Here is a 25,540-nt window from a genome sequence, read left to right as displayed (position 1 = left end):
AAAGAAAAAGATGTAACCCTGGAGTCACACCAAGGTGCAGATATAGATATAGCTATATAGCATGAGAAATATTTTGTTTAGCAAGAGTCCTGTAACATAAAAATAGTGTTAAAAATTCCAGATTTCCAACAGTATTTCTTTTTAAAGATTCACTTCTTTTGCAATGATGACAAAATTGAATATCATTTACATCTTATCTTTATAACAGGATTGACTAGAAGTGTTCCCATTTTGGTATGTCAGAAAAATAAACCTGTATCATTTCTGGTAACTGCTCTAAGAACAACTCCAGTGAGACACACACTCTGTGTGACAACAGAAAGAAGATACAACTAAGGCCTCACAAATATTTTGATGAATATTGTTAAACTGTTAATTTTGTTCATACAATGTTGATAGAATGATATCAGTTTAAGAAAAGGTGCCCTTCAGAAATAGGAGTTTCTCAGACATCACACAAATGACAGTCTACACATGCAATGTATATGCAACAGTCCTGTATTTGGTGAATACTCTTGACCGCTGATGGGTTGGTGCAGGACACTGCTCAGATCTCTCCTTGGGACTCCAACAGTTTGTACAAAACAAGTGTACTGGGTGCAGATGCCCAGGTGCTGGCAGCAGAAGCTGTGGGACAGTCCTTTGCAAAAAGATGGGGCTTCCCCACACCAGACATAGCTGGTACCAGTCAGCTCCAACAGACCCACCAGAGCCACTCAGCCTGTGTAAGAAAGGGCAAAGTGCTGCCTGGCAGTTGAGAGAAGCGAGAAAAAATGTGAGCGAAATAGCCCTACAGACACCAAAGTGAGAGTAGAAAGAAGTGCAGGAGATGCTCCAGGAGACATTCCCCAGCAGCCCATGGAGAAGACCATCATGAAGCAGGTGATCCAAAGCAGGTTATCCTGCTGCAGCCTATGGAGGACCATGTAGAAGCAGATAGCCACACTGCAGCCCCTGGAAGTTCTCATGCCACAGTAGGTGGATGTGCTCTGAAGAAAGATATAGTACATGGAAAGCCCACATCAGAGCAGGCTCCTGGCAGGAGCTGAGGCCTGTAGAGAAGAGCCAATGCAGAAGCAGATTTTCTGGCAGGACTTGTGACACCGTGGGGGACCCACGCTGGCGCAGTCTGTGCCTGAAGGACTATGCCCCATGGAAAGGATCCGTGGTGGAATAGCTCATGAAGAACTGCAGCCATGGTAAGGACCCACACTGGAGCAGTTCGTGAAGGACTGATCCTGTGGAAGGGACCCCGCATGAGAGCAGGGAGCAGCACGAGGAGGAAGGAGTGGCAGAGAGGAGCTGTTGTGGACTGACAACAGCCCCCATTCCCCATCCCCCTGTGCTGCTTGGAGGGGACAAAGTAGAGAAGTTGGGGATGAAGAAGTGAAGGTGAGCCTGGGAAGAAAGAAGGGGTGAGGCGAGGGTGTTTTTACTGTTGTGTTTGGTTTTCATCATCCTATTTCATTTTTAATTAGAAATACATTAAATTGATTTTCCCTAAGCTCTCTTTTGCCCATGATGGTAACTGGTGAGTGATCTCCCTGTCTCTGCTTCAACCCTTGTCCTGTTGAGGAAGGGTAGGGAACCAGCAGCTGGGTGGGGGTCTTGCAGCTGTCAAGGTCAACCCACCGCAACTATGAATACACAACCATTCAAAAAACGCACTTGTGTATTATCCATTACGGCATGTCAGAATCTTTACATGGTAACAGTAATATTACACAGTACATAAATGAGAATAATCTTTGAAAAAGAAGAGATTATTTCATGGGATGATTTTTGTTAGTTAAACTGTCAGAGAATTTTCAGCTCTACCATACCAATTTCATGTTAAATTCTGGATTTTTTGCAATTCATGAATTAATAGTACAGAGAGTAAAGGTCTTAAATAACACTGTTCTAAGTTCTTTATTTTGATATACACTGATGTCTTACTCAGTGCTGAAGATTACTTCAGATTAATTCAGATTACTATCTGGAGTGTTCTATATAATTTTTTTTTTACTTTTTCATGAAACCAGCTGCTTATATCTGGAAATTTCTTTTCCACAAAGTCTAGTAAAGCAAAATTCTACAGAAGGTGAAAGCAGAAGGGGAACAGTTGTGAAGGCCACTAACTTTCACTCCTAACCTTAAATGAGATCAAATATCTCTGGCATTATGCTCCCTTGTGTAAGGAACATCCTCTGCTCTATAGAATAGACATGAAGTAAGCAACTCCCAGGAATCAGCTCCAATTATTTTTAGGGACAGGAATGACAGCTGAAGGCTGGAGGTTGCCAGTATCTGGCCAAAATCCAGTATGCAGAATATCAGGACCACCACCCAGACCCCGCCTCTTCACTCTGCTGAAATAGTTCTCCAGCTGGTGCCAGGAACAGAAGTTGACATTACACTGGCATGCATGTTGGCATCAACAGCTAAGCTGAAAAAGCAGTATTAATGGTGGCTGGCATTGTTACAACTCCCTTTATGTCAGGGCTCAGAAAGCACATGGCTGGGGGATGCAAAATGGCTCCAGATTTTAAGAAAGCCAAAGGTCAACTTAGGCCAGTATTTCTCAGTTACTCTCAATTTCAAGACCTCTACAAATCCTCCAGTGAAGGTATAGATGTCTGCATGGCAAATTCAGCTGTCCCAACAGCAGATCAGTTTTATTTAGCTGCCTCTCATTGATCAAAGAGTTCACAGATTCCCCTGGAAATCACAGACACTATGCTGAAAACCATAACACTTGCATTTTTTCAAATAAGGGATGCCAAGCTTGGTATGACCTCTGGGTTTGTTCAGCCTTCTGATTATTGGCTCTTCTGTAGTAAGGTGTTAATTTTTTTAAATGTCATATGATTAATCTGCACCATTTTATGAAATGGAAAGTATTTGTTCATTTAATAGAAATCCTATTATTATTTTCTTCTATAGAAAGAACATGTCATTTTCAGTGAAGGAATAAAGAAAGCAAATAATAAACACTAAATTCACCTCTGAAAAAATCACCCTGGGTAAAGAAGGAAGTTCTTTATTTCTCTTCAGTTTGGCTCGTGAAGAAAGTCTGTGCAACAAGGGTGTACAAAAGATCAGTTCACACACAGCACCACTAACAAAGCACGGAGAAATAAAAAAATCCTCCAAGGATCAATATTTTCTTAGCAAAATCTCCAGTTTGACTTCTCAAAAGAAAAGTAAGTGTAAGAAAGAGCATTTATCACATGACCTTGTGGCCATGGTTAGCAAAGTTTAAAAGAACCCTTTATACTAAATTATAGATTCTAAGGAGTTTTTGCTTGTAGGCCATGTGAGTACCAACAAAATACCTCAGTGAGAATGCTAGTACATAATCTGAAGAAAAATCAAATTACTTTTACACTTCAATTTAACATGTCTGCCAATGTCAGTTATTGCAATGTTATCATACAAAGATATTATAAGTTTTTCCATTCCACCTACCTTAATCATAACTGTTTTGGCTGTTCCCTGTTCCCCAATTAGCAGAACAGCTTTTCCTTGCCTCATGATAGCGTGCATTAGAAAGTTTGTTCGGACACTATCTACATTTGGAACTAGAATGGAAGTATATTCTGGTACTGAATCCTTAGGGTAAATATATTCAGGGACCTGCATAAGAAAGACACGCAAAAAGTCTGAGACTTTCTACCTGCCCACACAATCATTCTGCATCAGAAAACAAAACCAATGGACCTTATAAAATGTATATGAGCAAAACTTTTTCTTTTTGAAAGCCAGGCATCCATTTATAATTAAACAGTATCTTGCCAAGCTTTTCTAAAAGGATGTTAGACTAACAGGGTATTTTCATTCCACTATTCTCCGTTACATGAAGAAAGCTTTTATTTGCTGGGAGTTCTTAAATCGTGGGGTGATAGAGAGTAGACAAAACTAAGATCACTTCTGTTTTACTTCCAAAGCTATTTCAAATGCACGTTACTAATCTCTGCCAGAGACTTTTATGAAGAACAGAAAAAAAATTCAAAAAAGAAACTTTTGATCATTTGGTAGGGCTAATCTTCCTAACCTAACTATGCAGGGTCTTAAATAATAAAATAATGTGCCTCTTACCAAACACATCTTTCTTGTATAATCATTAAGAAACCTTAGCATGTCACAGCATACGAACCTTCTTTGACCAGTGCTCCCACTGGCCACAAGCATTGATACCAAATTCAAATATGGTTTCTTCTCCAGTCACAGATGGAAGTTCTTTCACTGCTGAGTGCTTCCGTAGGAACAGCTCCATTTTCAGCCTGTCATCTGGTTCCAAAAGAGCTCCAGCTGACCACATTACAGCAAAAATGAACAAGCGAGCAATATGTTCTTCACTGAGCTGTTTCTCATCTCTGTCGGACAATAAACCCTACAAAGCAGACACAATATGTAACTATTGCCCTCCTAGAACAATGTCCCAGCATCAATAAGAATGAGAGAGAGAAAAAATGAATGCCATATCTACCTGTAGGAGGTCAATAGCTTGTTTGATGTACATACATTCTAAAATTGGCATTTTTGGTGTCACAGCAGAGAAAACAAAATCTATCACATCCTAGAAAAGAAAAACACCATTTAAAGAATCTGTTGACCAGTTTCAATGGTATGATTTATTCTTAGAAGAGACCAATTTCTTAATTTCAAATATATTCTAAACTTTATTCCAGTTTTCTCTGTTTATAGGATTATAAACATTCAGACCTAGATCATGAAATTTTGATAACAATAACATATTAGAAAAATAACTCTGATGTACCACAGTCAGCAGAATTATTCATATGCGCTCTATACAACAATTTCTTGAAGAGCTATTTGAAGAATGCTTTTCAGTTACATCAGGGATCTGCCATTTGTTCTCTCTACTGGAGATTTTAATCTGCCATTGCCATTTTCATAGTAGGAAGAAGCACTAGAATCACTGTAATGATATGTATATAATGCACAACCTCGCCACTATACCTTTGTACCTATCTGATCTGTTCTGACTGCACCATAATGTACCTGTTCCCCTTGAAACCAGGATTCCACCCTCAGTAAGTTTGTAGACAACACCAAGCTGGGAGGGGAGTGTTGATCTGCTTGAGGGCAGGTGGCTCTGCAGAGGGATCTGGACAGGCTGGACCGATGGGCCAAGGCTGGTTGTGTGAGGTTCAACAAGGAGAAGTGCCGGGTCCTGCATGTGAATCACAGCAACCCCACACAGTGCTATGGGCTTGGGGAAGGGTGGCTGGAAAGCTGCCTGGGGGGAAAGGACCTGGGGGTGGGGGTGGACAGCCGGCTGAACACGAGCCAGCAGTGTGCCCAGGGGGCCAAGAAGGCCAATAGCATCCTGGCTTGTATCCAAAACAGTGTGGCCAGCAGGACAAGGGCAGTGATCATTCCCCTGTGCTCGGCACTGGTGAGGCCCCACCTCAAATCCCGTGTTCAGTTCTGGGCCCCTCACTGCAGGAGGGACATTGAGGTGCTGGAGCGTGTCCAGAGAAGGGCAGCGAAGCTGGTGAAGGGTCTGGAGCACAGCTCTCATGAGGAGCGGCTGGGGGAACTGGGGTCATTTAGCCTGGAGAGGAGGAGGCTCAGGGGGGACCTTATTGCTCTCTACAACTACCTGAAAGGAGGGGTAGGTATTTTCTCCCACATAGCAAGCAATAGGACGAGGAAATGTCCTCAAGTTAACCTCAAGTCAACCACCAGGGGAGGTTTAGATTGGATATTAGGAAAATTTTAACTGAAAAGGTGGTCAAGCATTGCAACAGGCTGCCCAGGGAGGTGGTGGAATCACCATCCCTGAAGGTATTTAAAAGACGTGTAGATGAGGTGCTTAGTGACATGGCAGTCCTGGGTTTAACAGTTGGACTTGATGATCTCAAAGGTCTTTTCCAACCTAAATGATTCTATGATTCTACTCTTGGCTGTCTGTAGAACCCTGGCAGAATACAAAGGGAATTTTGCAATTTATTTCAATGGAACCTGGACTTTCCTCAGGTTACTCCATAATGATGGCTACCATTCTTGCCTTTGCCAACGGTTCTGCAACATCTTTAGCAAAGTTTCAAATTGATGTAAAGTCCTCTCTAGTATTTGAAGTGCAGAATTATTTTAAAATATCATTTGCCATCCATAGTACAAAGTGATGTAAATTGTAACTAACTTTCACTTTCATTTAACAATTTTTAATATAATTCCCTCCTTATGGGTTCCATTTGCCTTTGTAATCTTTGGGAATGAACACTGCCTACTCATTCTGGGAAGTAACAGTGCAACAGAGACACTATGGGAGATAGTAATTTTGGATTATTTCTATTTATAGCTCCCATATACTGTCAGTGAGAAAACTAAGACAATGAAGACATTCAATGACCCAAAGATGTAAACAAACACCTAGATATTTTTTAAAAATCACTGACCTGCTTACCCACACACTCACCAGCTTTGTTCCAATTTTCAGTTTACTTTTTTTGCCACTAGAGTTCTCTAAGTACCCTGTGCTGAGTATTCATTGGCACAGAGACAGAATCAAGAGTTTTATCCATCCTCCTGAGTTCCGCTTCACTAGAATAGTGGGTAACACACACAACAGTTTGTGATAGAAAAACCTCACATAAGTATCTTACTCTAGAACAGGGCTCATGGCTAAGTGGTCTGAGAAAAAAGACAGTATGGATGTGGGCATACATAAGAGGAGGGAGGCTTAGAAAACATCCCTTTTTTTGTTATTTCTTGTTGCCTAGAAAAAGTGCTTACACCTCTGCGTATTGCTTTCCCTCTAAAATGCCTGGTTTGCCCCAAGCAGTGCATAGGGTGCTCAAGTGACTGAGGGGCTTGCGGGTACCACAAGGAATGGGTAGAAGTAAGGCACTGCAAGCAGTGTGGGAGATACAAGTCTAATGACCTTTAAAATCTGGACCTAAATCTCTAAGATTCAGTTTCGTCATCTGTAAAATAGATTAGATGTCTCACACGGCACTGAAAATTGTTCAATAATTGATTTGACACATGCAGAATAACACGCGGAATAAAGATATTTCATGAGTCAAAGTAGTCTGTAGTTTCAAGAGCCCAATTTTCACCAGAATGAGTTTTATGCTAGTTCTGATACCAGTGAGATTTGTGTAATTTTTGTTCTTTGAGTTTATGAAAAAAAAAAAAAATCTGGTCCATATACACTAATATTTTATTACTACTATTTTTAAACCAATACATGGCTGAAAGAAGGATGTGTGATAAAAATAGCAATTAGCATGAATTAACTGATTATTAGGGTACTTCTTTTGGACAGAGGGTATGGAAAAATTATTTGGGCCATGACAAATACACAAAAATGGTGAAGAATTTGGACCAGGAATTTGCTATTCCTTACAAGAAGACTGCAAAATGTTAAGTCAGATGGTAAAAACTTGTATGAGGCAAGACCCTTTCACATAGCATACAGTCACTGTGGAACTCACTGGACTGTAGAGCACTCTTTGTGTATGTTACCAATTTCTTGTCCCAAAGGGTTTAGACAAGTACAAGAACAATTAAATAATGCAAAGTTATTAGTATTTTCATATTAATCATATTAATTTGAATATCAGCATCTAAATATTAAAGTTAACAAACTGTTTATATTATATATTCAACTCTATGCTCCAGAGGCAAGAGCAGCCTTTACCAATATAAGATTTATAAAAATATTAGGGTGAGATTTAATGTGGAGAGAGGAGTAAGTCTCATCTGACTGCTCTGCTGTTTTTAGGACTTCCCTGAAGTCTCCAGCATAGGTCAATAAGGGATCCAGAACACCAGATTTTATTAAACAAAAAAGGAAAGTGAGTGTGATTTAAAAATTACTAGACTTTTTTCATTTAAACAACACATACACATGCTAAAATTTATGTTACTCACATAACATCCGTCACTAGTTTGAGCTTCACACTTTGCAGACAAACTAAATAATGCCACTCAGGTAATTATTTTAATTATTTCAGTTATTTGAAACTGTCTCAGGTAATTACTTCCATCAGCTAAGCAATTTCATTGCATACAGGTAGCAGTATCGTTCACAGACATGAAATTGGCAGTATAGCTTCTAAATTTAAGAGAGTAGAGATTTTATATGGGGATGTAAGTTTACTTGAGATTACTCTTAAGCAGGAAATGTTGCCGAGATGAAAGAACTGGGAAAGGGAGGGTAAAAGTCCAACCCCTCAATCACCATTCTAAAAACTCCTGTGGAAATAGAAAGTACTCAAAGATAATCTTAATTCAAAATAAGGTTGATTTTGGGGGTTTGTTTTGGTTCTGGGTTATTTTTGTTGTTGTTGTTGTTGTAGTTGTTGGGTTTTTTTAATTTACCCTTGTCTTTTGGATTAGCTACTGTCTTTTATAGAAAAACTAATGACTTACAGTGGAATTTGTAATATATATGAAAAGAATAAATACATTCTTTCCAATAATTCACAACTATTATTCTCTGGTGCTTTCTCCTACATTATTGCTACTTGATTTTACCTTCATTAATAATTATTTTATCCAATACGCAGACTTTCGGTGACAATTACTATTTTTATTAGCATAAATAATGAGTGTTTCTTGTGAGCAAATTGGAATTACTAAAGCAGTTGTCTTACATCTATTTTGATTTAATTTAGATTGATTTCAAAAGGTCTCTATAGGTATACTTAAAAACTGATTCTCCTTAGGTACTATATTTACATCTATAGCCTAATTTTCATTTTTTTCTAAAAATCAGGTATTTGTAAGTTGCTTATATCCTTATATGTCGTAAAGTAGAAATCCTAGCATTGAATTCACCAAGGTCTGTATTTGGGGTCTGAGTGCCACTGTTGATGCATCTTATTTCACAAATTTTTTTTAGAATTTTTCCGGTTTTTTAATGTGATGAAAAATAATAACTGCTAAAAGAGCCATCTGAATTTAAAAGTAGTGTTACCCTCATCTGTAAAATCACTGTTATCACTTCTATTATTTGAGAAGCAAAGATAGCACATTAAAAGTGAAAGAAAACTGACAGCGTGACAGCTTTCATTTACATTTTGATAGTTCCAAATGCAGCCTTCAGCACAGAACTAAGTTCATATTTCACTGCATTTTCATCTCTCGGTCTAATAAAATACATATTTTTCTGGACTTTATTGCTATTGCTTCAGGCTTGGATATTTTAAATGTTGTTATTATGTTTTCAGAGCAAGTTGCAGCATAAAATATAAATAGAATTGTGGCAAAGAAGCAGTAAATTGACCCACATATACATTACTTTGGAAGCATATTTTTAAATTCATTATCAGAATTGTTTCTTTTGCTGCTGCAGTAAATACTATGTTATATTGTTCTGTTTTGGAGGTAGAACAGAATGAATAGCTTGTTAAACACTGGATTTAAAGGAAATGGGCAGTGAAATGAAACACTTCTGTAAGAAGGCATTTGTTAATATTCAAGGCTTTCCAAAACTATATTAGTCATTGCTTTTATCATGATTTATAAATAGACTTTCTGAAATGTCACTCAAAGTTCATTAAAAACTGCATATGTACAATCCAACAGCAATGAAAAATAATACAGGAGAACCCCCTGTGAAATCCAACACCAATTACACAAGTAAACTAGCAGGAGTGAGCCAATGGGAAAGCAAGATATGTAAGAAGTTACATTTGTTCCACAGATGTTGGGGAAAACAGAAGATAATAACGCTGAAAGACTGCAATGCAATAACTATTTCTTCTAAAAATTCCAATGAAAAAATAAGAATTTCAATGTAATTGAAAAAGATATAGTACTGAGATTATGCTTTTAGACCCATTATTGAGTACAAACATCCATAATATTAACAAAACCTTTTTAATGATTCAGTATGCTAAGGCCAAATGGAGGGGGAAAAACCATTCAGAATTCTCCCTTTGGATCTATTGATTGAACATGATTTAGTCAGAGAATGTATCAAAGAGATGCCATCTCAAAAATTTCCTATGGAACAGAATCATGGATTGTAAAATCAGAAGAGACCACTATAGTCACCTACACTGAGCTTCAGAGCACCACAGAGCACAGAGAACTACCCTGAATTAATCTGAACTATAGCATGCCTTTTAAAAATAACTAATGGATCAAATGCGTTCCTGTTACAGCTTAAATTAAGAAAGATTTGACCAGAGTGAATCTAGCTTAATTTCTTTCTGAATTTACTTATCTACATTTAAAACAAACAAGGAAGTTTACCCACTCCCCCTTTGTATCTCCTAACGAGAACTAAAATTGAAGCAAACAAGAGAATCTCTGTTTTGCCAACATGTATTACAAAAGAATCACAGATTTAACAATTCATTGCCAACTAACCTATGCAGACAAAACAAAGCATCCAAATTATTCATCTGTTATAGTTTCACTCATTCATTAATGTAAGAGATAATTTTCTCTCTTTTTATTTTTAGACCCTTCATCCTTATTTTATTACATAAAAAAATAAGTAAATAATTGAAAAAACACTTAGGAAGAAACAATGCTTCATTAAATAAAGAATAACAAATGCTTTTTTTTTTTTTTGTTCTGAAGTGGTTGAATTAAGTACCTGAAATACTGCATTAAAGCAATTCCATAGGACATCAGAGTATGTAACAGGTAGCGTTTGCAGCCAAGCCCTTAAAATAGGCTTCCAATCCAACACCGAAGAACTCATGAAGACCATCCCATTACGAGAAACTGTTGCAGGGGAAGCATTGTCAATGTTGTGAGGTTCAAAAATAATTTTGCAACTGGGGGACATGGGAATACGATCTCCATTGGCCAAAGTAAGGGTCTTATTATCATCCAGAACAGAGTTCAGGTTTTCAATCCATATTGCATCAACAGGTCCATCCAAAACTATCCAGATATGCTCACCCTAATAAAAGGAGAGACAGACACACGCAACTTTAGGTACACTGACCAAAAATATACAGTTACGTAATCTCAGAGAAAATACTCTTGGATATAAATAATGAGTCGTGATTTGGTGCTGATTAGCTCAGCATGAACCGCAATTTTTGTAATTTGCTCAGTGACTTTAATCCTTCTTTTGTTATCCCGTGTCATATCAAAAATAACATTAAGGAACAGTGACAAAAATTAATCTGAACTGTTTTAAGCACAAAGCTGTCCATTTCTTCTAGTACATCAGCCAGCACAACATCCACCAAGGTGGATGAAAACATTTCCCACTAAATACAGTCACAGACATGGGCACACAGTCAGTCCTTGTGGGATGTTACCTAAGTGTTTCATGTAAGGCTTCCCATTTTCCAAGTGAGAACTGAATGAAACTTCAGAACATTTGAGTGTAATTATGATTCCATGAAACATAATCTGCAAGTTTGATAAGAGAATTGGGAAATGCTTATACTGATTTCTTACCAAAGCCTCTTACATTCTGATATAATTAGTGAAATAGAGTGGCACTGACATAAAACCAGACAGGAGAAAATTATCTTTCCTGTTCTCACATTAAAATATGAGCAGCCCTTGCTTTTGTGTTTGAATGATAGGACTACCTGCTTACAGAAGGAACAAAACCCTTAAAATCTTTTACAATTTGATTCTGGAACTCAAGTGCTTGGGAAGCCTAGTGCTCTCTGGCATATACACACAGTCAGACACAAAGCAAAACTAACACTGTATTTTTCCCATTTGATTTTATAACATATGATCTTTCACATAAATGACAGGCAATGAGACCTTATGGAAGTATTAAATGTTCTTACTAACTATCATGACACAATATCCATTACCTTCTTTGCTTTTAAAGTTTTTCTCCATAATGTAGAGAAAATACCATCTGTCCAGTCATTTGTAGCAACATCAAGGGTACCAAACATCTGGGAAGCTGTGATTGCCTTTGGGTTCATTCTCATCTCTTTATGAGGAGCACCACAATCTGTCATTGCTTTCATCAAAATATTAATGCATTTTGTCTTCCCTGCACCAGTTGGACCTAGAGTCATCATACCTTAAAACAACATAAACATGGTTTCAAATTAAATGTTAAAATATCATGCTACCATTTAACAGTTCCTTGCATCAATGATCCTTGCTTTATTTTTATCAAAAGCCAATACAAATAAGATGTTTCTCACTCCACTTATCGTTGACTGAAATGGAATTTTAAAATAGTATTAAAAGGCCTCTATAAATGTCTGCTGTGCTATGATAGGCAAGCCTATGTGGGTCTACATCCCCCCTCAGGCAGTTCTTTTCCTTTTTCTAATTGGAAAACACAACTGCCTTTTGATGTTCACATGCAATGACATTGACGTGACTGGTGGTAAACAAAACCAGTAATTTCTAAATGTATTTAATGAGAATGAGTAGTTCCCAATGATACACAAAAGTGAATGTATCTTTCTGAAGCAAAAGTAACAAAAATATGTACCTGAATCCATCTATGCTGACATTTTAACACCTCTTTCTTACATAAAAAAGTTAGCAGCATCCACACTTTTAATTTCATCAGTGTATACGCATATTGCTTAAGGAAAAGAAGCCACATCTTCAACAATAAATGGAGCCTTCAATTGATCCTTTTTAGTTATATTTTCTAAATCACCTGTTCAAGGGGCCCAGAGTCTGTCCAAAAACAGATGGGACATTCAAACTGAGACTTCCAAAGTCATCAAAGGGAGCTAGATAACTCCTGCTAACCCTAAAGGTAACTGGACAACATAATCCTTAGTTGGCTTTGAAAACCTCTTCAACAAAGGTATGGAATAATCACAAACCTTAGTTACAAACCTAATCCAGTACAATGCAGGCTGCTTGATGTTTTCCCTGAAACTAAAGGGAGCTGAATGTTCCCAAAACCAATTTGAGCACCAAGCACTTACTCATGTCTTATGTTACATATGGGAAGATCTAATCCAAGCTCCTCAATGTTACTGGAATGACCTTACTGCTGGTTTCAACAGAATTTCAGTCAAAATGTGTATGCTTGTGCTTGTGTGTGTGATTGCTTCTATTTCAACCAAGACGCCATGCATTTTACAGATTTTTCCTTATTAATTGAAATCTCATGGTGGCCTCCCCATAAATCCAAGGGGCCACGAGCAGGACAAATGGAAGTCAGGAAACAGAATCCTTTTCCCTCCATGCAACAAATTCTGTCATAGAAAGGCCATGGGCATCTAAGCGTTAGGGCAATTGTATGACCTGAGCTGTATGACCCCTGGCAATAGCAGGGACGTGTAGAGAGAAGAGGCATCTAAGCAGAATGCCATGGTGGATCCTGAAAATTTTTGGGGATAAGTGGTCTGTGGTGCCTCACAGACCAAAACCAGCTTCTAACAACAAGCGCATTTAATCATGACTGAAATCAATAAAACTTCCATGGTTTCTATATAGATATAGGTATTATGATTTGATATGGAACACTGAACCCAGCGATCTGGAAGTAAATTAACAGCAAAGCATTAACCAGTTCTTTGGTCTAACCAATAATCTGAACTAAACATTTGAAGCATTAAGGTCTTAGATTGTGCTAGGTGACTGAGTATTTCCTTTTATTTGTTCCATTAGTTTAAGCTTACTATTCTGTTACTATGACAGGAAAAGGGAGAATAAAAAGGATGACACCTTCATAAATCTTTGCTCCTTTAGTTACATTTCCTTTGTATTTTCTCCTTCATATACTAACAAATGCTTTGTCATTAGAGTTCGGGTGTGGGTGGTGACATTTCAAAGTAGGGGCATTTTTTTTCCACTCAGCTATGAATTGTAAACATGGTTTTACTACTGTCTCTGGTACCCTTCCTAGGACAGGATAATCTTTACTTATTAGCCTTTTGTGCACTGTAAAAATGCATTTCCATAGAATCACAGAATGGTTGAGGTTGGAAGGGACCTCTGGACACTATCTTGTCCAACCCCCCTGGTCCAGCAGGAGGTGGGCTTTTTTCTCCTCAGTGTAAATGTCCAGAATAGAACACAAAGAACAGCAGTTGGAATTATATTGTATGCTTGGTAGAATCTATCAAAGTAAAGCTTTGCGGGATTATTTTTTGTAATCTTCTCAGCATCATAATCTCACAGTAACATTAAACATGAGCTTCATGACTGAACTGTGTCTGAGGGCAACAACTGATTTCAGAACACTGAACAAAATTGGCTGTTTCTGAATTTTAATGTATACTCTACATCTGAACTTGTTCCATAGATATTTCAGTCACTGAAGGCCACACTCATATTTCCCATAAAAATGTAATACAACAAAGCTAAAATCTCACTACGTGTGCATTGCACACCAAAAAAAAAAAAAAAGTCGTAACAGTTTCCTAGCAGAATATCCACATAGGCTTTAAAAATGACATCTGTTCAATTTTAAAATACATTTTTCATGAAAATAATCTGCATTCTGTAGCAGATAATATAAAAAACCATTGCTTTTATACAGTCTCAAAACCTCATCTAGCATGCTAACCATGTCGGACTTGCTGAGTTTCATACAGCTGAATGAGTTTAAGTATCCACGGTGGATGATGAATAAGCCCTGCTTTCTCTGCCTGTTTCTGGATGGCTGACTGTAGTTCAGGATACCCAGCTTTATCCAAAGTAATTCCAGGGAACAGGTCATTAATGAGACTCATAAATAAAGGTTCATCTTCATCCACCTGTCAGGGATAAAGTGAGGGGAAATACATTATTTGTTCATTGAAATTATTAATGAATTAAGCTGCAAACAATCTTCAAGAATATGCCATTTAAAAGATAGTAGAAAACCTTACCTTTTCCAAAGCAAATCTTACAATTATTAATCAGTTTTATTAAGTGAATTTCATACAATGCAATAAAAAGTAGTAATTTCTAAATTAAATACTTAAAGCTTCTAAAAACTTAACATATTAGTACAGTTTTCTTCAATATATATACATACATGGTTTGTTATTTGTTACATAAGCCAGCAAGATTCATTAAAATTGTATTTTGCCTTGGATTTTTTATTATTTTTTTCCTTCTGTAAATCTCTGAAGCACACCTATAGGCATGTACCAATGCGCTGAATAGATTAACATGAGAAACAGTAATTGGTTCCATCACAAATCTGGCTCCGAAGGTAAATACACAGAGTCTAGACGTGCTATAACCTTTCTATTACAGCAATAAAAAGAAAGATGAATACTTTAAATAGTAATATTGGAAGAGATTTGACTATATAAGTAGGCGTTAGCTGCTTCCAATTACCTCACTCATTGCAATTCTTTTGGTGTTCTGAAAAGGCAACAGACTCCCAAGAAATGTATAAATTTAAATTCTGGATTAAGACGGGTCTTTAATGACATTATTAAAAGTTAGTACAATGTATTCTTCCCTCCTCTCCTTAGGGCAGAAAGAATAAAAAAGAAAAGCCAATTAGAGGATCAGTTTAGGTCCCCTAGGATCTGATGGTATTTTCAATGATTTTTTCAGCTAGAGCTTCTGATGTGTTTTCCTCTCTTTAAAAGACAAATAGTGCTCACGCTGTAACTGTATTTTGATTCTCCACTCACTGACAGACCATCTTAAAAATGGCAAAATAATGTACCAAATCCAACTGCTGAAGAAAAAGAGCTTTTTAAAGTTAATAATAAATACACTTAAAAATGCAAACAAAGTACTCTTTTTGGGAAAGTCACCAGTGTTACAGTACCAGTTTGGAGAGGTTCATGTCCCGCAGAACTCTCATCACTACAGTTTTCTCTGGCTCTTTGGGATTAGATCTTTTCACTGCTCCAAGTGTTCTTAAAACAGACAGGATATTTCTAAGCCCAAAGTCATAGTGAACCTTGAAATAATGCATAAAAACAATTGGTACCACAAAGATTAAACACTCTGAAATCAAGAGAGGGCTGCAAACTAAATCCATTAAACAAATAAATATTCTATTGAACTTTTAAATATGATTAATATCATAGTATTTCATCTTTTCAAATAGATTTCCAATTCTGTTGCTATCGTATGCTGAAGATATTTTCCAGTGTTGTATGTCCACATCTGCCAAGTGTCCCTTTTGGTAGTAGATTACCACTTTTACAAGTCATCTATAACAGAGATGCACCTTCTATCATTTCCTAAATTTGTGACTTGCCAGATGCACAAACAGCAAACTACATGCCTTCAGACTACTGTGTTTTCTGCTAGTGCAAGGACTGTTGCTGTCTTGAAATATGGTACTGAGATTCACGACTAAAAGGGCCAACCTCTTGCTGATACAAACATATTGAAGATATAATTTGTTATATGTAAGCCTATCCTATCCTGTACTTACTGACTTTATGCTCTATGGATGGTTTCATAACAACTTGGATCAGAACAGAAGGATTTACTTCCAATTGCCATGTGCATCCTAGAGGTGTATCTAACCAGCTTTGGACTTAGGCAAGTAAGGGCTGGAATATCTTCCCTTCCACTATGGGTGCAGTTGCGTATTTGCAGAGCCATACAGACATATTTAATTAATTTTAGCACTTGTACCTGAACATGCAAATATGTCTTAGTTAACGCAGATGCAAAATCTGTAATGTGTTTCCTCTTTGACCATTGATGCAAGTGCTAGAAGGAAAGCTATCAGGGTAAAGGTTCTAAATTATAAAGTCTCTACTACTGCCAGCTACTTCGAAAACTAAGTGGTACAGACAGACATGGAAGGAGGTAATAAAGATATCCTTACATTTGGAGAATATCTGCTCCCTCTGATTGATTGGAAATGTTTTTGAGACCAAGTGCATAGACTTGTTTTTACATTTCTTCATTCAGCTGAGGAACAAATCAGGTGCAGAAAGCTTTGCAGAAAAATACCTGACACTGCACTGAAGCCACAAGCTCTCCAATTACATATCTACAATTATAGTAGGCAATAAAAAAAAAGAAGTGTCCTTTTTAAGACAGTTGAAAAGATATTTCCATTTCAGTTGGCACTTCTGTACTATGCCCAGAAGTTGGATTCCACACTTGAAGATGAACCCTACTGAAAAGATTTTAGAAAAGAAATTAAAATTTTCAGTTGGCTAGAAAACATGCTATATCCGGAAGACGTAAAACAAAATCTACTGCAGAATTAGGAAGAACAAATATGTAGGATGAGTTACGATAGAGGTCTTTGACATACAAAAAATATCTGCAAAAGAGGAAGACAGAAGGAATAGAAAGGAAAAGAAGTAACGTGCTTAACTGCAGCAAAGGAGATTCAAGTTAACTTTTAGAGAAAACTTTTGTGACCATAAGGAAAAATAAACTTTGGAGCAGAATGCCTGGGAAACTGCAGTCTACATGTCAATCGAAAATGTTAAGGAGAGTCACAAACATTTACAGCAGATTATTTAGCTAAGAATTATTTTTTCTCCAGAAAGGTAAATGGATGAGCCCTCAAGGCTCCATCCTTTTTTTTTCTTTTTTCTTTCTCTCTTTTTTTTTTTTTTTTGTGTGTGTGTGTTTAGTTATTCGATCAGGTGCCAAGTTCTTACCACTTCAAAAAGTTAGATAAGAATGTTCATCCAGGTACTGCCAGGAAATCTCATTTAGAGATGGAAACATTAAGACAAAAATATTAACAACTTTGTGTGAAGTTTGGAAGGGACATTATCTGTTGATGACAAAGTCCAATATTATTTAATATGTCCTAGTGAAATATCCAGAAGCATGACAAGGGCTGATATATTTCTTTTTCTCCATGCCAGATGGCCATCATTGACACACTGGAATGAGTCCAGCAAAAGATGGCCAAGTGAGCGGAAAAGAGACTGGTCAAAATTTGCAACAGAGGAAATTGCAACGGTTTGCATAAGGAAAAGATTCTTCACAATGAGAGTGGGCAAATACAGAAAAGGTGCCCAGAGAGAATGAGTATCTCCATCCTTGGAGATACCTGAAACGCAACAAGTGCCTTAGCAATCTGCTTTAAATTGGCACATGTTGAGCTAGAACTTAGACAAGGTGACGTCTGGAGGTCCCTTCAAATCTACATGAGTCTATGATTTTATAGATGTGACCACTTTGTTAAAGTTGAAGAAATACTGTCCTACCCATTAGAAAATCTAAAACAAATTAAAATTACTTTTAAAGACAGGTTTTTTGGTACATTCCAACTGACCTACCTGATGGGTAGTTCAAAGTGACCATAACTTATTTTCCTTAATCAGTCTGCTAGTTTTACAACTGCTTTGTCTTTCAGGAATGGCACAGAGCAGCTAGAATATACTTGAAAATGTGGATTATGAGCTATTTCTTTGCTACATATTTTAACAGCAGGCAAAAGATTGCAGTTGGGCAAAATGGACTTCAGTGGTATAGCTGATGTTCTTTTAAGGAAGAATTAAAAATGTGCAAATAAAAATCTCAACACTAGAAGCAGAAATTGCTGTTGTGGGGAAAAGAAAAAAGGGGTATTGAAAGCACCTTAAGCAGATGATCCTCAAAAAGGGATTATGGCCTCATGTGCTTTCAAGCTTTGTTAGCTTTTTCTTTTCTGTTCATATGGTTTTCCCTAATCTGGGTGAGGCTTTGTGGAAGGGCTAAGTAGGGAACTTTGGCTGGAAGTCCTGTAACAAAGACAAATAATTCAGTTTTGGGGGCCCTTTCAGAATAACTTTCATAGGCTTGTGGACACCTTGGGCTTCCTACACTTGCTAAGGGCTATTTTTTTTACTTTTCTGTTTTTCTTTACTGAAGGAGATGACAGCCACTCAGGATGCCTTTAGCTACTTGTGACTCAGAGCTCCTCTTTCTACAGAGTCTGTATTTGTGTGCATAAAATGTCTGGAGGACTCCATGTATTCCTTTTGGCACATTCCTTTTAGGTTTTGTGGAAGGTAAGTTCAGCTGGTGAACGCTTGTTTGCTGTTATTTTCTTCTGTTGACATATATTGCATTTGCTAAAAACAGGCAATGTTCTGCCATTCCCTATTGCATTGGTTCTTTACGTGAGCCTGTTCTTTCCAGTTAACTGCCTGGATACCCAGCAGTACTTGCTTCAAATTTAAAATTTACCATTAAAAATTTAAATAATTTCCACTGGGAAAATCAGATTAATATGCCTCTAGAACTCTTTATAGAGTTCTGGTTTTCTGGCTAGACAGAAGCAATTTGTGTCCCCTGTACTCTGAGAAATATCTCCAGTTCATGGGACTCCCATAACTAATCAGATGAACTCATTAGATATATAGATATAGATTTAATCACTTATTGCATCAGATATATTCCCCAACCTACAACAAACTTCACAAAGAACTTCAGCAAGTCTTTCAAAATATTCCATTACTACTACAACTATCTATGAATGACGGGGGAGGGAGATAATAACTCACATTCAAGTAAGGAGGTGGTGGACCCAACTGAAAAGCAAAAGATGCAGTCTGAGGTGGACAAAAAAGACCACCAAAATGACAAAACAGTGTGGAAAGTGGCCAGTCTCAAGTGTAGGCATGCAAATAAGGACAGGCCAAAAGAACAGCATCAGGGCAGAAGCCCTCACTTTTTTCTTGGGTAACCAGCACAAGCAGGTGCCGATTTGAAGTGCCTATTCACTAATGCACACAGCATGGGAAGAAAACAGGAAAAAAAAATAGGACCTCTGTGTGCAGTTGCAGGGCTACAGCCTAATTAGGATGAAAGAAATGTGGTGGGATAGCTTGGCAAGACTGGAGCGCTGCAGTGGGTGAATACAGGTTCTCTAGGAAGGACAAGCCAGTAGGATTGGATGGGGAGTTGCCCTTTAAAGTAAAAGAAAGTGGCAACACTTGGCCTTAGGATGGCTGATGAGACAGGTGAGAGCATTTGGGTTAGGATTAGAGGGCTGATCAACATTGTGGCAGATGTCTGCTGCAGACTTTCTGATGAGGAAGAAGCTGATGAAACTTTCTTCTGAGAATGAGAATTAGCCCCATCTTTGCAAAACCTGGTCCTCACTGGGGGCTCAAAATACCCCAGTATCTGCTAGAAGGGCAACACAGCAGGGCAGAGGCACTACAGGAGATTTCAACACTGTCTCCAATAACATCCTCACAGAGAAAATGGTGACTAGACAGGGTGGTCAGACACTTCAACATCTTGGCCAGAGAGGCTGTGCAGTCTCCACACCTGGAGATATTCAAAGCTCACCTAGACAAGGTGCTGAGCCACCTGCTCTATTTGACTCCACTTTGAGCACAGGTATAGGACCTGTTGACCTCCCGAGGTCCCTTCTAAACTCAGTTCTTCTCTGATTTTATAATTGTATATAATTAATTTATACAAAAACAGGACTGTCCAAAGAGCTGCTGAGAAGCACAGGCAAGACAAACTAGCATGAGTATGCAGAAAGCTATGCTTCCTAGCTCATATTGCAGAGTATAGAATCATGACCCGCAATGTAAACTGCTAGGAGCAAAGATCAGCATTGCAGGGTTCTCTGGTGAATACTGGAGAAAAGTTAGAGGGTCCTGAAGAAATTGTAAATACATATGGAAGACGGTTCCCCACAGACTTCATGGCTTGTATAGTAAGTGAGAAAGAAGCATAAAATTCAAATATATATTTGTGATGTAGCTAGGTGTGAGGGCTGTGACCATGTACACACCCAGAACACTTGGTCATTAAATTCCATCAATTAATATCACAGAACTCCCTTGCTAGCATCAGTATAAATGAGACAAAGGACTGACCTGAGACAAGGTGATTGAGCTACACCTTAATTGTAGTGACTGTGATGCCTTCACAACAAAGCATTTGCCCAATTGTTACAGGAGTTCTCCAAATGAGCATTTCAGACATTTCCACACAGTCATCCAAGCAGTTCCTATGACCCCTAGGCTAACTGATAAACACTTATATGCTTCAATATGTTGATTAACATGTTGAGTGGAGAATCTTGCTGTCTCAGAGACTTCAGGGCAGTTTCTGCTGCAGAAATGACCAAACTACACACAAAAAATATTTGTACAGATGCAGCTACAGTCACATACAAAACACTGTACATCATTAAGATAGCTAAGTTTTGTCTGTGTGTGTGTGTGTGTCATCTTTAAATACTCTGTCCACAAGTGAACCAGTTGTAATACCCACGACAATGCAAAACAAGGAAAGTACTTTTGCAGAAGTAGGTGGCTGAATTTCTGATGCCTGCTTAAATGTTTCTTACACAGTAAAACAAAGAATCATGTCCAGGACAAAAATGACCAGACAAAGTGAGGCAATGAGAAAATTTAATCCGATTGAGTCAGCCTGAGGGAAAAAAAAGAAATATCCATATTCAATACTCTGTATACAAGCTATGTTGCTAACTGCTGCAACTGTGCATACACAAATTTTCCTAAACAATGTCCACAAATTCCACTTAAGAGAAAGTTCTTGGAAAATGATCCTCTGACAACTGCAGCCTATAAGCCTGGTAAGTATAGAACACAGGCAGATGACAGGACTGACGGAGTACATTGGACAGCAACAAATGGACTAACACTAGTGATGCTAGACCAATATAGTGGATTCAGATTGCCTAAAAACTAATTTGAAGGCTAATGGAGACACCCTGGGCAAATATTACAGGGAAGCCAATAGCAAATATGACCCTTCAAAGGCCACTCTACAACATAAAATTGGTGAGTAAAACTCTCCCAGAAGAAGAAAACTGAGAGAAATGAAAATTGGAATCTAGTTTGATTGTATAGACAGAGAGTGAAATTACACAGGTATAGAGAAAGGAAGAGAAAATCCAAATCTGTACTTTTCTGTTTTAACGCTGAAATATGAGGGCAGTATGATGCACCATTATCTTATCCTGGTTGTAGTCCAAGATTTCTATATGGAAGTCAACATAGTCACTAATAAATATGTAGTATAGAACTGAAATAATATAATGGAGAATGTAGTCAATATACCCAGGTTCATTGTGGTCCAAACAAAGCAGGCATTTGAGCTGCAACTTAGCTACCATTCATATGATCTCTCTTTGAGACCCTCTAGCTGACTGCCACCACAGGGCAATCAAAAGCAACACTTAGCTCTGTTTTTAAAAGCAGATTTATCCTTTGTTTCTACGTAAATACCCGTACCAAACAGAATAGCACTCTTCTGGTAGCACTCAGCAAGACAGTGCCTTCTAGGCACTCTTCAGTTATTTAGAATTCTTATACAGCCTCTCCAATAGACCTAGCCTTCTTAAGTGAGGAGACTGAAAAATGTGTCCTCTGCAAAGTTCATCAGAGGAATATACACCTTGCCTCATAACTTCTACAATAATTGCACTCTGTTTAAGAATCAAAAATCAAGCCTCCTTTACTACATAAATTAGTATGAAAAATAAAATCCATGTGATGATTTCAGGCTGTTTATAGAACTTGAAACTGAAAACCTTAAAAAATTAATAGGTTCATGAGTGTAAAAATAATTATATATTCTATGAAAGTATATTCTCTACATAGCCTTCCAGTGACAGCTTACAGTTTGACAAATATTTATTTTACCTGTTTAGATAACTGTTCTTCACAGAGTTTGTAGAGTGTATAGAATTTTCGACTAAGGACTTCGTTGTCTCGGAAACCAGCACTTGCCAGCTTGACTCGCATAATAATGCTACGGTCAGGCACCATCATAGCAACTGTGCGAAACTGAATCTTCAGATTTTCTGGAAGTTCCTGTCGTCCTGCATAGCCGGGGTTCTGAAAAATGCAAAACACAAAATATTATATAAAGAAAGCAGGATAGGAAGGTTTATCTTTTCTGATAATTATTTGGCAAACACAGGAGCACGCACCAGATTACAAAGGGTAACTTAAGCATGTCACAATTACACATCACTACACCGTTGCCTAAATATTGCAGTTCATGAAGTATGTGGTATCACACATGCTATCTGGAGATGTCCGAGACACACAGACAGAGACATACAACCACTTACAGGTCTTGTTGGAACCGTTGTAAATGGTTAGTTCCTTGGGGTCTTGACAGTGTTCAATGCTGGAGGTTATTGTCTCTTTTGAGCATTCCCAGACCATTTCAGTACAAAGTCAGTCAAGCAGTGCAAGCCATAACTGAACATAATTTAAACTAACAGATCTGACCTTTCACTGAAAGATGTCTAAGTCATTCATGTGACTACTGCATGGCTCAGCTGTGACAACAGTAGTCACTAGCTATGTAGTAGTAACTTCTTAAACTCTTCCAGCTTTTTCCTAACTGCCTTCCCACTGGCCTTTGCATGCCACTAACTTGTCCTCTTTTTCATATTAAAGTGATAACATTAGCTTTCCAAAAGGAGGAAACCTTAAAATAAAGACAAATGTTTCCATTTTGAGTTGTGGGTATGTAGCCTACAGCTAAGGAAGGGGAGATACAAAGATGCTTTTAAGGTATTCTTACGCTTTCCTGTTTCTTTGCCTCCTGCACTGCTAGAAGCAGTCCATAGGCACCAAAGATAAATCTTCCAGAGGCCAGTGAACCAAAGTGAGGGTGGTTTCCTTCATGCCATCATATTGAAGGATTGCAGTCAAAAGTTCTTCAGAGGTGATGAAATACTGACCAGACCAATTACAGTAGCCCTTGCAGTGGTCAGTTGCTTCTGCTTTATTTTGACAGACTTCAACTAAAAATATTAGAGGGTTGGGTTTAATCTCAGTCTTTGAAATATTCAACTGAAAAAGCCTTAAAATATGTAGTTAATGATAATTGCATACCTCAAATCCTAAATTCCAGTTGAAAATATGGGCAAGAGAAAATAGCATCATTATCATTTCACCAAATTATTTTTCAAATTGTATTCACTATCTTCTAACAGACAGTTCAAATTATTTCAACGGAGAAATTTCAACGGTAAATGAAATAGGAAATATTTTTCACAGTTATGCCACTTACACATTTTCAGACACATACCATAGTCAGAAATATACCAAATTCTCTGTCCATGTCAACAATATCACCGTCAGTGAAAATGAACTGAGGTTTCTTATTTTTCTTACACTGAAGTACAATATATATCTGCTGAGCAGCTACTGATAAAACTGGAAGTTCAATACGGTTAAATTCATCAAAGCAACCCCATGCACCTGACTGAGCTAAACCTAAAAATAGAAAAAGAAAAATATTTTGATAAAATATCAAATCAAACAATAATAATACACATTTAAATAAAATACAGCCTGTTCTATACAGCAATGTAACATGAGAAGAACAGAGAGTATGAACACAGAGCAAAATGAGAAGCAAAAACTCGGAAGAAATTGGGCTGCGCATTTAATGACACCCAGAAAAAGAAATACCCCTTGGAAGAAAGATATACAAGCTTCTTTCCAAAGAATTCTACACTTTCATAGCAACCATAAGACAGAAAGTGTTCAATAATACTGTGTATAGCACCTAGTAGCATAAAGCATGCATATAGCATGGAAACTCATCTATGCAGGGGGTGAAATGGTCAAAGATAAGCTTGAAAGACACCCGTCTAAATGAAAAGCACAGAATCAAATCAGAAACCACTACATTTGTGACAGAAGTATTGTGGCATTTTATAACAATTAATTCATAGGTCAAAAATTATTGGAAAATAGCATCCTGCTGCTCAAAACAGAGGAATTTGATGTCACACAACTGTTATTTGGAACAGCCTATGGAGCTCTAGACAGACATTAGTAGCCATAAACACCATGAAATTAACGTCTTCTCTAAGAGTCAAGTACTCCTTCTGTATCATGTTAGCGGGATTAAAATAGGAGAGTCTACCATGGCAGCTTTCTAGAGCAGTAGTGGGAAAGCTACATAATACCCAGCTGTTCCATGTCCATTTCACAAGAGACAAAGGCTAGTAAGTCTACAAAGGAACTTCATGGATGCCATCTCCTCCCTTCCCAAAGCCCACACTGGACTAGAAATTGCCTGAGACCAGCAAGCACCTGGATCAGTACTTTAACTGGTGCTACAAACAAATTTTCAGAGGTGTTTAATTCTGGTTTTTAACACTGGACTGGTGGAGCTCAGTTTGGCTTAAGCTATTTGAAGGCAGTGCGAAATGCAGAAACAAAGCACATGTCCAAGAAAAAGCACATGTGTGTTTGCAATGCTGAACAGCTACGCCCAGAGCTCCCCTGCATCCCCATACTCTACATGGCAATGTCTATAGCACTGGTAAAATAAATCAAGGAGTGGTTTATGTGTAATGTTAATTTCTTAAGACACTTAAGCTAATGGAAGAGAAAGTATTCAAAAATCAACCATACTACCATTAATACATACTTTTTCCCTTTGTTTTCTATTTCATGTCTTTTCTTCTCTTGTCTTTGATCTGGCCTGTTCTGCTCACATTATCATCCTTCCCTTCCCTCTACTGTTCTTTGTCTGATCTTCCCTTGCTCTTTAAGGTGTTTCTCTAGGAACTCTCATCTTACTCCAAATCCCCTTGATGCCCCTTTTATGTTTCTTCTCTGCCCCTCATCTACTCTGTCCTGTCTTCTACTGTGATCAGCAATCATAGCCAAATCAGTACTTTTCAGTTTTTGCAGACAGCAAAAAAAGAAGAAAAATATGAAAATAATTTTTACATTAATTTTTTATAGTTTTTCAGTGTCCATTAACCATT

At 37.7% G+C, this 25,540-nt stretch overlaps 1 protein-coding gene across 1 annotated transcript in view; it reads right to left on the bottom strand.

Moving 5' to 3' along the window:
• LOC102057332 (dynein axonemal heavy chain 5-like) overlaps window positions 1–25,540 on the bottom strand; it is a 176,276-nt gene that overhangs the window by 85,754 nt on the left and 64,982 nt on the right. The window contains exons 39-47 of the mRNA XM_055705661.1: window positions 23,842–24,029; window positions 22,437–22,631; window positions 15,653–15,787; window positions 14,447–14,636; window positions 11,766–11,983; window positions 10,571–10,882; window positions 4,472–4,561; window positions 4,139–4,375; window positions 3,451–3,618 (exon numbers count right to left, since the gene is read on the bottom strand). Coding sequence (XP_055561636.1) covers window positions 3,451–3,618; window positions 4,139–4,375; window positions 4,472–4,561; window positions 10,571–10,882; window positions 11,766–11,983; window positions 14,447–14,636; window positions 15,653–15,787; window positions 22,437–22,631; window positions 23,842–24,029 — 1,733 coding nt within the window. The remainder of the gene's footprint in view (window positions 1–3,450; window positions 3,619–4,138; window positions 4,376–4,471; window positions 4,562–10,570; window positions 10,883–11,765; window positions 11,984–14,446; window positions 14,637–15,652; window positions 15,788–22,436; window positions 22,632–23,841; window positions 24,030–25,540) is intronic.

Source organism: Falco cherrug, chromosome 3 (genome assembly GCF_023634085.1).
Source record: "Falco cherrug isolate bFalChe1 chromosome 3, bFalChe1.pri, whole genome shotgun sequence".
NCBI classification, from domain to species: Eukaryota; Metazoa; Chordata; class Aves; order Falconiformes; family Falconidae; genus Falco; species Falco cherrug.
This window is presented reverse-complemented; position numbering and strand designations above follow the sequence as displayed.